This window comes from Rosa chinensis, chromosome 7 (assembly GCF_002994745.2).
Source record: "Rosa chinensis cultivar Old Blush chromosome 7, RchiOBHm-V2, whole genome shotgun sequence".
Classification (NCBI taxonomy): domain Eukaryota; kingdom Viridiplantae; phylum Streptophyta; class Magnoliopsida; order Rosales; family Rosaceae; genus Rosa; species Rosa chinensis.
In genome coordinates, this window is record NC_037094.1 from 19,486,211 (window position 1) to 19,498,550 (window position 12,340).

General features: G+C 37.7%; 2 protein-coding genes across 2 annotated transcripts; one reads left to right on the plus strand and one right to left on the minus strand.

Moving 5' to 3' along the window:
- Positions 1-3,042: 3,042 nt before the first annotated feature.
- LOC112178562 (flavonoid 3'-monooxygenase CYP75B137) lies at positions 3,043-5,280 on the minus strand. The gene is made up of 3 exons (XM_024316714.2): positions 5,181-5,280; positions 4,137-5,110; positions 3,043-3,887 (listed from the first exon to the last, which is right to left on the minus strand). Exons 1-3 carry the CDS (start codon positions 5,248-5,250, stop codon positions 3,264-3,266), a joined length of 1,668 nt encoding a protein of 555 aa, XP_024172482.2. The 5' UTR covers positions 5,251-5,280; the 3' UTR covers positions 3,043-3,263.
- Positions 5,281-7,292: 2,012 nt separating this feature from the next.
- LOC112179309 (loganic acid O-methyltransferase) lies at positions 7,293-9,548 on the plus strand. The gene is made up of 3 exons (XM_024317693.2): positions 7,293-7,519; positions 7,778-8,437; positions 8,998-9,548. The coding sequence occupies exons 1-3, from the start codon at positions 7,418-7,420 to the stop codon at positions 9,331-9,333; spliced, it is 1,098 nt and encodes a 365-aa protein (XP_024173461.1). The 5' UTR covers positions 7,293-7,417; the 3' UTR covers positions 9,334-9,548.
- Positions 9,549-12,340: the final 2,792 nt, after the last annotated feature.

Consider the following 12,340-nt stretch of genomic DNA (forward strand, 5'->3'; position numbering starts at 1 on the left):
CCCCCTTGTAAGTTAGCTATCCATATTTTAGGTCCTCGATCATTAAGCATCAATTTTACAAATAATTATTCAAATGGTAGTGGAGTCATACCAAACGCATACATATGCCGGCGATATAAGATTTGGATTACTTCGACAACTACAATCATACACCAGTTGTTAATATTTTAGTAGCAAAAATTGGTGTATTGAATGACATTACTTATCTATGATACTACTGCCAAATAGGCCACCAGACACGCACGTATGAAAACTAAGAAATTATTTCTTAATATATGATTGATGTTGTTGAAAGAAAGAAAGAAGTATTATAAGCTAGGTCTTTTAAATCAATGATTCAATGTCGATGTCAGAGATACAAACATATTGAGGTACTCTGATAATGTATATAATTAAGAGTTAAAGACAATTTTTTATGAATATGTGGGTTTTCCTAGAGTGACAGCGGTAGTGGTTTTCCTAGACCATATTTGACCACACTTATACGGGTACTTTGGCTACTGGTGTATGATTGTTTTGTTAGAAACTCTCTTTAATATTGATTTAGGATAATTATGTAATTCAGTTTCTAATGGGTATTATCCATTAGAGAATGCCTCTTAGTTAGGCCGAATGTAGTTCGAACAAGACAATTAATCTGGACGCATGTTATACTCTGACATTGACCTAATATGGTAGTTGCATAGACATTCATTCAATTCTAACACTTGATAGGTATAGTTGAAACTTGAAAGTCTGAAATTGTTATGAGGATCCTTTTGAGAATTAAGTAAAATTTTTGGCATAGTAAATCCAATAACTTAATTAATGGATAACTTTGTATGAGATTCAAATTGCTCCCAAAGTAAACACCACAAATATCGAGCCTCCAACCATTGGGTGCCAAACTTGATTTTGGCCAATTATAAGACTTTGCATCTCCAACCATGCCTTTTTGGTGGATCTGGTCTTATAAATATAAGACTTGGGCTCATTTGTAGTCTCATATTTGAGACTTTTCCAAGACCAGAACTCGTTGCTGTTCATGGGGGCCAACAAGTGGGTTGCCTCAGCCCAAAGAGTGAACGAACGCTCTAGCAAGAGAAAATGAAGGAGATGCGCGCGCCAACTGAAGGGAGGAGAGAGCACGCGCGACAAGGCGCTGGAGAGAGAAATTCGGAGGCTTTTTTGTCTGCTGAAGTGGGGCCTGCAGCTGTGTTATGTCCCCTGCTGACCTTTGGAACCCCCAACGGTCATGAAATGGATGGTTCTGATTGATCAGGTTTGAATATGGACGGTGAGATGTGGGGTTGATTTAATTTTTTTTTTTTACTGAAACTGATCTATTTTCAATCTGAAGGCTGAGATTTGAGGTAAAAAAAAAAAACAATCAATAGCTCTTATTAAATCAAGGGTTATTAGTTCCATTTTATTCTAACAAAAAAAAAATAACCAGAAAATTGAGGGAAAATAATATACCAGTTGAAACAGTAAAATTCATCAAAATTCATTTTTTTTAACTTATTTAATTAAATTAACATATTTTTAATATAATATTCATCAAAATTATACTCATATTATATTTTAATCAAGAATAGTGAAAATAGCACTCTCATATAGTACTAATGGTTGGAGATGAGAATTGAACCCTACATGAATAGTGCAACAAGGGGGTGCTAAAATGAGAATAGCACCCCCAAATAGAGCCAATGGTTGGAGTTGCCCTAATATGAGTATTTTAGAAATAACCGTCTAATGCAACTCAAATCTCCATAGATAGAAAGAAGGCATCAAAATGAATTTGTAGCCTTTTGCGGATTCTGCTGATCAAAATTTATGATAAACCGAAGTTTTAAAGAGAGAAAATTCTCGAGGAGAGAGAAAGTGATTGCAGAAGGAATGGCAAGGTTGATCCCAATATAATTTATAGAAGGTTAAACAACCAATAGAAATTTGTCACATGTTAACTTCTAAAGAAAACACCAAGTATCTTGTGACACTTGTCAACCAACAACCAAAACTTGTTTCTCCCAATGACAAGTGTCACATGACTAAGGCTTATGATGACGTCATCATCAGCTGACCTCCCTCCAAATGTCACTTGTCAGCCTCTCACCAATCGAAACAGGCCACGACAGCATTTTTCTTTTCTTGCAATTAAACTTCACATATTCTTTAAAAATAATTTGAGAATCTGAAAAATTCATTAAAAAATACTGCGAACTCATGGTAACCTCGACTTTTTACTTCTAACCTCAAAAATAAAATTCGAGCGCCTTTAAAATTCAGGATCTCACAACATGATCCACTTTTTTGCGTTTCAACCCGCAAGAGAAGCAAAATGGACATCTCACCCATAGTTGATTGGTACACCCACATCTCTTCTGGCTACCCGACCTTCCTCTTTGCTCATCCGACTCTACGCATAACTCTTGTTCGACCTTCTTCCTCCGACGAGTCAACCCAAACCACCTCTCTTTCTCCAATCCCTCAAGCTGCTCCACCTCACTCTCAACCCTAAATCCACCCTCAATTCCAAACCAATATCATTCCTCTTTCTGGTGTCACTACTCCTAGACATTGTGAAATTTTAGCAATCTCATGTGGGCAACAACTCTCATTGGAGCAAGGTTTTCTTCGGGTGGAATCAGAGTCAGATGCGTAAGTCGTGGTGAATGATCTCTTAAGACCGGAGAAGAATCTAGCGACTGATGGGCACCTTTTGGCCGGGATTATGATGATCATGCGGCAATTTATTCACTTTCTTGTTTTTATGTATCTAGAGAGTGCAATAGAGTTTCACATGAGCTGGCCGGATTTGCATTGAAGCATCAGGTGATGTACATGATGAGATGAGTTCTCTGTTTGGGTACTGAGGAGTGCTCAGATATCTTATCGCCTCTTTTAACAGATGATTCTCATCCTCTTTATATACTTAATCCCTTTCGATAAAGTTCTAATTTTCTTTAATAAAAAAAACAAAAAAGAAACAAAAACAAAAAACAAAGAAGATAAAAGCAAAGTATTGAGAGGAAAATAAAAACAACAATGATTTTTTCTGGTAATTTTGATTGTAAGAGAAAGTTTTGATCTTTTACATCACCAAAACTTAGCTAGACCTTGTACGTAACTTCACCTAAGAGAAGTACTGGTTCACATATACATATTTCCCTCATGCAACAAGGAATCAAATACACAAAGATCATAGATACACAATAATATATAACATGAGCGCGCATATGGTTTACAACCTAAGAGACTCAGATAGCTAGCTTGTAGGCATCTTACTGATAAAGCTCTGAATCCAATAACCTTGGAGTTGGGATGGCAACCATAGGTACCTTCTTCATCATCACCATCCCAAACTTTTCGGAAGAATCCACCTTAGTCTCTCCTTGTGGTAGTTTCCAGTCAAAAGAATGCAACAGTGATGCAAGTAAATGCATGACAAGCCTCTCTGCCGTTGCTGTCCCTGGACATATTCTTTTTCCACTCCCAAATGGAAAGTAGTTGAAGTTGCTTCCAGTGAAGTCATATTTACCATTCAAGAACCTCTCTGGATTAAACTCTAATGGGTCTTCCCAGTTAGAAGGGTCTCTGTGGATATCCCACACATTAACAAAAACCTTAGACCCCTTTGGAATGGTATAACCTCCCACAATGCATGTTTCACTTGGGCAATGTGGGAGCATTAGAGGCAGGGCTGGGTGCAAGCGTAGAGTTTCTTTCATCACAGCTTCCAAGTATGGTAGTCTGTGAATATGAGACTCTTGTACGATACTGTCTTTCCCAACTACAGCATCTAATTCTCTCTGGGCTTTCTCTAACACTACTGGTTTGTTCATCATTTCAGCCATTGCAAACTCAATTGTGTTGGAGGATGTGTCACTCCCACCCACAACCATATCCTATCCAAATCAGTAGGAAATAATATAAGAATATAATGTATGATATATAATGGATAAAACGGTAATTTAAAAATATCTGAAAAACAGAAAGTGTCTAAAAAGTTCTCAAACAAAAGTGTCAATCGAAAAGATTAGTAGAAAATTTTATTAATCTTTATTACGATAGATGAAGTGAAGATTTGATGTCAAAGAGCTTCACCACTAAAAAAAATTGTAGAAATGCTTGTATGGAGTTTTTAAAAAACGTACCAAGAGCAAGGCTTTGAGATGTGTCATGGTGAGAGGAGTTTTGGCATCTCCTCCTTCATCTTTATATCGCAACATAAATGTCAAAAAATCCTTGCTCTCTTGCGCGCCTTGTTTGTCCATTTTCAACCGTTGTTCAATAACTTTCTCAAAAATGCTATCAAACTTGAGCTCCACAGCCTTCATCTGCTTCCTTATGCCTTGCACATCAAACCTGGTCAAAAACGGATAAAGCTCCGAAATATTAGGCTTCCCAGAAAGCACCGCGATGTCGACCATCGCTTCCCTAAACTCCGCCAAAACCTCAGCCCCAGCCTCCTCCTCCAGCATGGTGCCACCCCATAACATGTTGGTGGTAAGGTTGAGCGTGGCAACGAAAAGTTGCTCACCAATGTTGACGGGCGATCCAACCTGACTATAGAAGTAACGCACAGCTTTTCGGACCTGCGAGTGGCGCAGTTGGTGAACCGAGTCCAAGGCGGTGTTGCTAAGCATCTTGAGCACGCACACTTTCCTCAACATTCGCCACTCCGGCCCGTACGGGGTACAAACTATACCTGCCCCGCCGTAGAGTGCTACATCCCCAGCTGCACAATTGACGCCGCGACTGGAGAACGTGAGGTCATTCTCCTTGAGCACCTCTCGAGCGGCGGAAGGGGAGGCTATTACGACACAGAGCCTGGTACCCAGTCGGAGCTTATAGATTGGGCCGTAAGTTTTGGATAGGCCCGCAAAGTAGGTGTGGAGCTGTGGGTCAACGGACAGAAGATTACCAACCAGCGGGAGGCCGCGTGGACCGGGAGGCAACGGCGGCGAGATTCTGCTACTCTTCAGGCAACTCCATGCGTAAACAATTGCTGCAAAAATTGCGGAGATAGTGAACAACACTCCCCAACTCCCGCTGTTGTTTTCCGACCACAGTGAGGATAAGGAATTGGATTCCATGAAGAATTCATAAGTGGATGCCATTTTTCCAACTGCAATATTAATATATGCAGCTCAATACACAACGCTTGGAAACTATTTATAGAGAAGATAGTTTCATACCCAAATGTTTAAGACAAAAGGCATCTAGGTTAAACCAGCTAGCTAAACTCCTGAGTATCTTTTCAGGCATGTAACTAGTTCTCTATGCGTCACTCCTTCGGTGTCAACTATATGCCGGCCTGCATGCTGGTCCTCTTCCAGATATTATTAAATCATATCCCTAATACACCTAGTAGACTAATAACATAATAACAATTAGACACCACTAGCTTGGATTAGTGTATAAACACTTTATACACTAATCTTTTATCTTAATGTACAAAAGTTTTATTTAAGAGTATATAATAAATTACATTGTGCTGTTGTTTTTTTGTGTTTTGGGAATTTGGGGGGGACTCAATGAGGCCTAAAATTTGAATATTAAGATTTGTGGCCTCAAATCCTATGTGTCATGCCATGTAAGCAAACACAAATTTTATTTTCAATTTCAAATAATATATCTTGCCACATCAACCAATTATTAATTATGTATTAATTTAAGAGAGATGTCTACAAGTTCTTTGACCAATATTTTTCTACATTTAATTAAATTATTTTCCATAATTTTTTGTTCCAAAATTAATACATTGAATTAGGTGTCAAAAAATAGGCATTAACTTTTCTTTCCAAATATTGATTAATTTCATCCAACAAAATAGCATTAATAAATTGAGTTTGGAATATATGTATTTCTAAATTAAGAGGTAAGAAAAAATTCTATGTTAGTATTTAGAGGACAAGAGCAGTTCATTTCTTCAACTTCCCAAGATTCCCTTGTTTCATATATTTGCAGAACGCTCCAATGGATGAGTATGATTTTAAGAGAAAGTGGTCTGTGAGTGTTTTGGTTAGAGAATATTGCATATCCGGAAAGTACCTCGAAGAGCTGCAAAGTAAGGAACTGGTTTGTTGATTTCTCCGCTGCTTGGTAAGGATGAAGACCACAACAAAAACAAAAGGGAAAAAATGGCATGAGGATGACCATTTGTTGATTTCATACCTCTAAAAGGGAAAAGACTTTTTATAATTTTTTTTTCTTTTGTGTCATTATTGGTAATTTGACATGAGTTGACAAAGTCAAGTATCACTTGAAAAAAGAAAGAGGTCCAAATGCCAATTTTGGAGGTATGAATAGAAACTCCCTATAATCGTAAATTTTGATAAGCAAAATCCGCAAAAGACTACAAATTCGTTTTGATGTCCTCTTTCTATCTATGGAGGTTTGAGTTGGATTAGACGGTTATTTCTAAAATGCTCATATTAGGAGCCTCGATATTTGTGGTGTTTATTTCAAGAGCAATTGGAATCGCATACAAAGTTATCCATTAATTAAGTTATTGGATTTACTATGCCAAAAATTTTACTTAATTCTCAAAAGGATCCTCATAACAATTTCAGACTTTCAAGTTTCAACTATACCTATCAAGTGTTAGAATTGAATGAATGTCTATGCAACTACCATATTAGGTCGATGTCAGAGTATAACATGCGTCCAGATTAATTGTCTTGTTCGAACTTCATTCGGCCTAACTAAGAGAGATTCTCTAATGGATAATACCCATTAGAAACTGAATTACATAATTATCCTAAATCAATATTAAAGAGAGTTTCTAACAAAACAATCATACACCAGTAGCCAAAGTACCCGTATAAGTGTGGTCAAATATGGTCTAGGAAAACCACTACCACTGTCACTCTAGGAAAACCCACATATTCATAAAAAATTGTCTTTAACTCTTAATTATATACATTTTCAGAGTACCTGAATATGTTTGTATCTCTGACATCGACATTGAATCATTGATTTAAAAGACCTAGCTTATAATACTTTTTTTCTTTCTTTCAACAACATCAATCATATATTAAGAAATAATTTCTTAGTTTTCATACGTGCGTGTCTGGTGGCCTATTTGGCAGTAGTATCATAGATAAGTAATGTCATTCAATACACCAATTTTTGCTACTAAAATATTAACTACTGGTGTATGATTGTAGTTGTCGAAGGAATCCAAATCTTATATCGCCGGCATATGTATGCGTTTGGTATGACTCCACTACCATTTGAATAATTATTTGTAAAATTGATACCTAATGAGGACCTAAAATACGGATAGCTAACTTACAAGGGGGGAGTAAAAGCATCTTTCATTTATGAAACTGAGCATATGTTCGCTCTTGATGAAGCTCACACTTTGTAGTTATATTTGCCGCCCTATTAGATCCATTATCAGTGTCCACCAACACACAGAATTACAGAGATGGCAGCAGAAGATACCATCACCAGTGAACCAGTCTCAGAAGCACATCCAATGAGAGGTGGAGATGGAGCCAACAGCTATGCCAAAAATTCCACTTTCCAGGTTTTCTTTTTAATTGTAAAAACTTGCCAGTGAAAAAAATTTAACGTACATATTGTACAAACTTTGGAAAATAAGACATATGCTAAGTGTACCACCTATTTTATGAAAGTTTCTGATTTAATGGTTTTTATGGCACATTAATTGTCATATAGGGTGGTTTCTAAGTGGAAGATGAACATGTGGTTCACTTAGTATTAGAGTTGCTAATAAAAATAAGACAGTTGTTTTGATTGATGGATCGATCTCGTTTTGCATCAGAAAGGTGCTGTGGATAATGCGAAACAGCTTTTGAACAAGGTGATTGCAGAAAAGCTTGACCTAGAAATCTTATCATCTCCCAGCTCCTTTCACATTGCAGATCTGGGTTGCTCTGTTGGGCCGAATACATTTTCTGCAGTTGAAAACATAATTGAAGCCGTGGTACTCAAGTATCATAGCCAGCTTGGTTTGAATGTTCAAATCCCTGAATTTCAAGTCTTCTTCAATGATCATACCTCAAATGACTTCAACCTGCTCTTCAAATCCCTCCCTCAGAACAGGCAATACTACGCTGCCGGTGTACCGGGTTCTTTCTACGATCGCAGATTTCCTGAGGCTTCCCTTCACTTGGTTCACTCTTCTACTGCCCTTCACTGGCTTTCTAAAGTACCAGCGGAGGTGTTGGACAAAAACAGTCTTGCTTATAACAAAGGACGAATCCATTACTCAAATGCCACAGATGAAGTGATAAGGGCTCATGAAACTCAATATGCGGTAGACATGGAGCGCTTTCTCCATTCCCGGGCACAAGAGGTTGTTTACGGAGGACTCATGGTACTCAACATTCCAGGCCGCCCTGACGGCACCACTCATTCTTATCCTTTCACAAAGGTGACCTTGCAACTTTTGGGATCTTGCCTCATGGACTTGGTTGAAAAGGTAAGCATCCTGTGTGTGTGTGTATGTATATAGGGAAATATATTTCTTTTCATGTTTGGATGTAAAGCAAACTTCTTTTTTATAAAGAATCAAATAAGATGCATAGCCCTGTAAAATCAACGGTATATCTTCTGTCCATAAAAATTTTGTTAACTAATTCTAAAATTTGTGGGGGGGTTTTTTACAATACTTGAATGTTTACCATACACTCATTTACATCTAATTGAACTAAAATTACAGTTTAGTTGAACCAAATTTACAACATTGACAACAAACTTATCACATTTGTTTTACACATTTACATATAATTGAACAAAATTACCACATTGACATCAATTTGTTCATAAACTTGTAAAAATATCATAGGTGGAGTAATTACCTCTAATAGAACTAAAATTATCAAAAAAACAACTCTATTTACCACAATGACAACAAAATTGTTGTTAAATCTATAAATAAGTGTATCACATACATACAGGTATAGTAGAATTTCCCAAATTGGTGTTAAATTTACAAGAAATCCCCCTGTGCTTGCTTCATCGTGGTTTTCCTTTATGCAGGGAGTTGTTAGTGAAGAGAAAGTAGATTCGTTTAACATACCTATGTATACAATGTCTCCCCAAGAACTGAAAGCTGTTGTAGAACGAAATGGATGTTTTAGCATAGAGACAATAACACAGTTACCTCTTGTAGTCTTGGCAGATAGGCCTAATATGGCATTGCCGCAACTACTTGCCGCTCATATGAGAGCTGGCATGGAAGGGATAGTCAAGGAACACTTTGGGGAAGAAATATTAGATGAGCTCTTCGACTTGTATCTCACAAAATGTGAAGAGCATGCCACTACTGTTGAGACAGTTACATTTCTTGTTGTGCTTAAGCGCAAGGCAGATTGAGACGACTTTGTCATTTTCGTACTTGTGAAAGCTTCGAATAATGTATCTTATGGTAATTTTCTATTCAATATATTCCATTTGGTTCTGGGAGTATCCGCTGGGCTTCCCTTAGCGGAGAGGATGTTAATCCATATGTTAGCTGCAGTCTTGCATTCATTCGAGTGGAGGTAGCCCAAGGACACAAAGTTTGACCTTTCAGACAAATTTGGCTTGTGACCAAGAGAGACTAAGCAAAAATAGAGAGAAAATGAAAAGAAGAAGCTGATCTATTACATTGAGTTATCGAGCTAGGTACAATGATAGCCTTTTATAGTTGTCAAGGGAGTACAAATGATGAACACATGTACATTATCTATAGCTCACACTAAAACAGCACATGCATTCTAATTACATAATTAAGCTAATTAACGTCAATTAACTAACTGATTAACTATTATGCTAACTAACTTTCATAACCTAACACCCCTCCTTAGCTTGATGGGAGGTAAGCAACATCAAGCTGGCACAAAGATAGGAGTTTTGAGGGGAGCACAATCCTTTGGTGAAGAGATCAGCCAGCTGGTTTTTGGATGTGACAAATTGGAGCTTAAGTGTACCGGCTTTGACTTGATTTCTGGTAAAATGTACATCAACCTCAATGTGTTTTAACTTGGAGTGATAGACTGGGTTTGTAGCCAGAGCAAGGGCATAAATGTTATTACAGTGTAGAATTGGAACATCAGCAAGTGGAACACGTAGATCATGAAGCAAGTGCATTAACCACATGATTTCTGATGTGGTGTCTGCCATGCTTCTATACTCGGCTTCGGTGGAAGATCTAGATACAACAGATTGCTTCTTACTACACCAAGAGATTGGTGAATCATGCAACAAGATAACAAAGCCTGTGGTTGATTTCCTATCATTGGGATCACCAGCCCAGTATGCATCACAATAGGCTTGGAGTTGAAAGGCATTGTCTTTATACAAATTGTGTCCCCTCCTGAAATAAATGCCTTGGTCCATGGTTCCTTTGACTTACCTGAGAATTCTTTATGCAGCAAACAAGTGCTCAGCTGTAGGATTGTGGAGAAATTGACACACAGAATTAACTGCATAGGAGATGTCAGGCCTTGTAAATGTGAGATACTAAAGGAATCCTACCATGCTTCGAAATTGAATTATGTCATGAGATTGCAATGCTGTGCTAGTGTCTTTGAAAAGCTCAAACCAGACCTACAAGGTGTAGTATGAGTGTGACAATAATCAAGACTAGCCTTGTGCTGTAGATCCCTTGCATATTTCTTGTGGGACATAAATAGGCCATCTGATATATATTGAACTTCAAGTCCAAGGAAGAAATGTAGCTTTCCCAAATCTTTCATATCAAATTCTTGTTGGAGGTTTGCTTTAACAGAAGAGATAAGAGTTGCACAAGATCCAGTGATAATTATGTCATCCATATATAGCAATAAGAAGACATGATCAAAATTACTTTCCTTGATGAATAAGCTAGGATCTGCATAAGATGAACATAAACCAATTTTAAGCAAGAAGTTGGTAAACATTTCATTCCATGCCCTTGGCTCCTGCTTCAAGCCATAGAGAGACTTGTTCAGCTTACATACATGATGAGGAGCATTAGGATTAACAAAGCCACCAGGCTATGTCATATAAACTTCTTCACTAAGAAGTCCATGGAGGAAGGCATTCTTCAAGTCCATCTGATGGAGAGACCAATTATGATAAGTAGCAATACAAAGAATTAGTCTTACTGTGGTGTGCCTCACAACAGGTGAGAATGTCTCATCATAGTCTACTCCATATTCTTGACTGAACCCCCAAGCAACAAGTCTTACTTTGTATCGAGCAATTGAGCCATCTGCATTTCTTTTTACTTTGAATAGCCATTTGCATGAGACAAGATTCTTGTCAGCCAACAATAGAACAAGAGTCCATGTATTTTGTTGCATAAGTGCATTGTATTCCTCATTCATGGCAGTTCTCCATTCAGGTATTTTAAGAGCTTCCTTATAGTTGGGTGGTTCAGAGGCAGCTGGATCAAGACTAACATGAGATAGCAGTGAAAGAAAACATTTCCTTTTGTGAATGCCTCTCTTAGGCTCTGGTCAACATGATGTGATCATTGACAGGAGCAATGCCATTTATAGGATGAAGAATGTTAGCTTCAGATACCTGACTGGATGGAATGTAGGGTGGTTCACGGTTAAGAACAATAGAAATTGATCCGGTCCCAGGTTGAGATGATAATGAAAGAACACCATCAGTTTCAGCAAACTGTATAAGGGTATCAGATTGAAGAGCAAACACATTGCTAGATGAAGTTGAGATGACTATCTTAGGATCATTGTCCACAAAGTTGCAAGTATTAGTGACATATGTAGACTTATGATGTGAAACATTAGCATCAGATGGATCATGATCAATAGATGTGGCAACAGGATTGCTAGAAGCAACCGGTAATGAATCAATAGCAATATCAGGTTGATCAACATGCAAAGGATTGAGAGTAGACTAACCTGAATTATGTGGTGATGAGATGCTTAAGTCATGGATAAGTGCAGGCAAAGGAGTTTGAGTGTGGGACTGAGATTGGACTGAGCAAGGCAGACCAAATTGAGTTTATGCAGTCATTGGATGTTTGTACTGAACAGCTATAGTTTTTGCAGAATGGGATGGTTTTGTAGAACAAACAACATAAGGAAAATATGATTCTTCAAAGAAAACATGCCTTGATATAAAGTACTTTCTATTAGAAGGACTATAGCAGATGTACCATTTGTAGCCAGCAGCAAACCCAATGAAGACACACCTTATAGTCTTAGGCTGAAGCTTATTACATCTGTAAGGAGTCAAGAAAGGGTAACGTGTGCACCCAAATACTCTGAACATATCAAGCTTTGGAACAAACTGATAAAGCATCTCATATGGTGATTTCATCTGCAACACTTGAGTAGGCATTCTGTTGATCAGAAAGGTTGTTATGGCACAAGCATGATACCAAAAC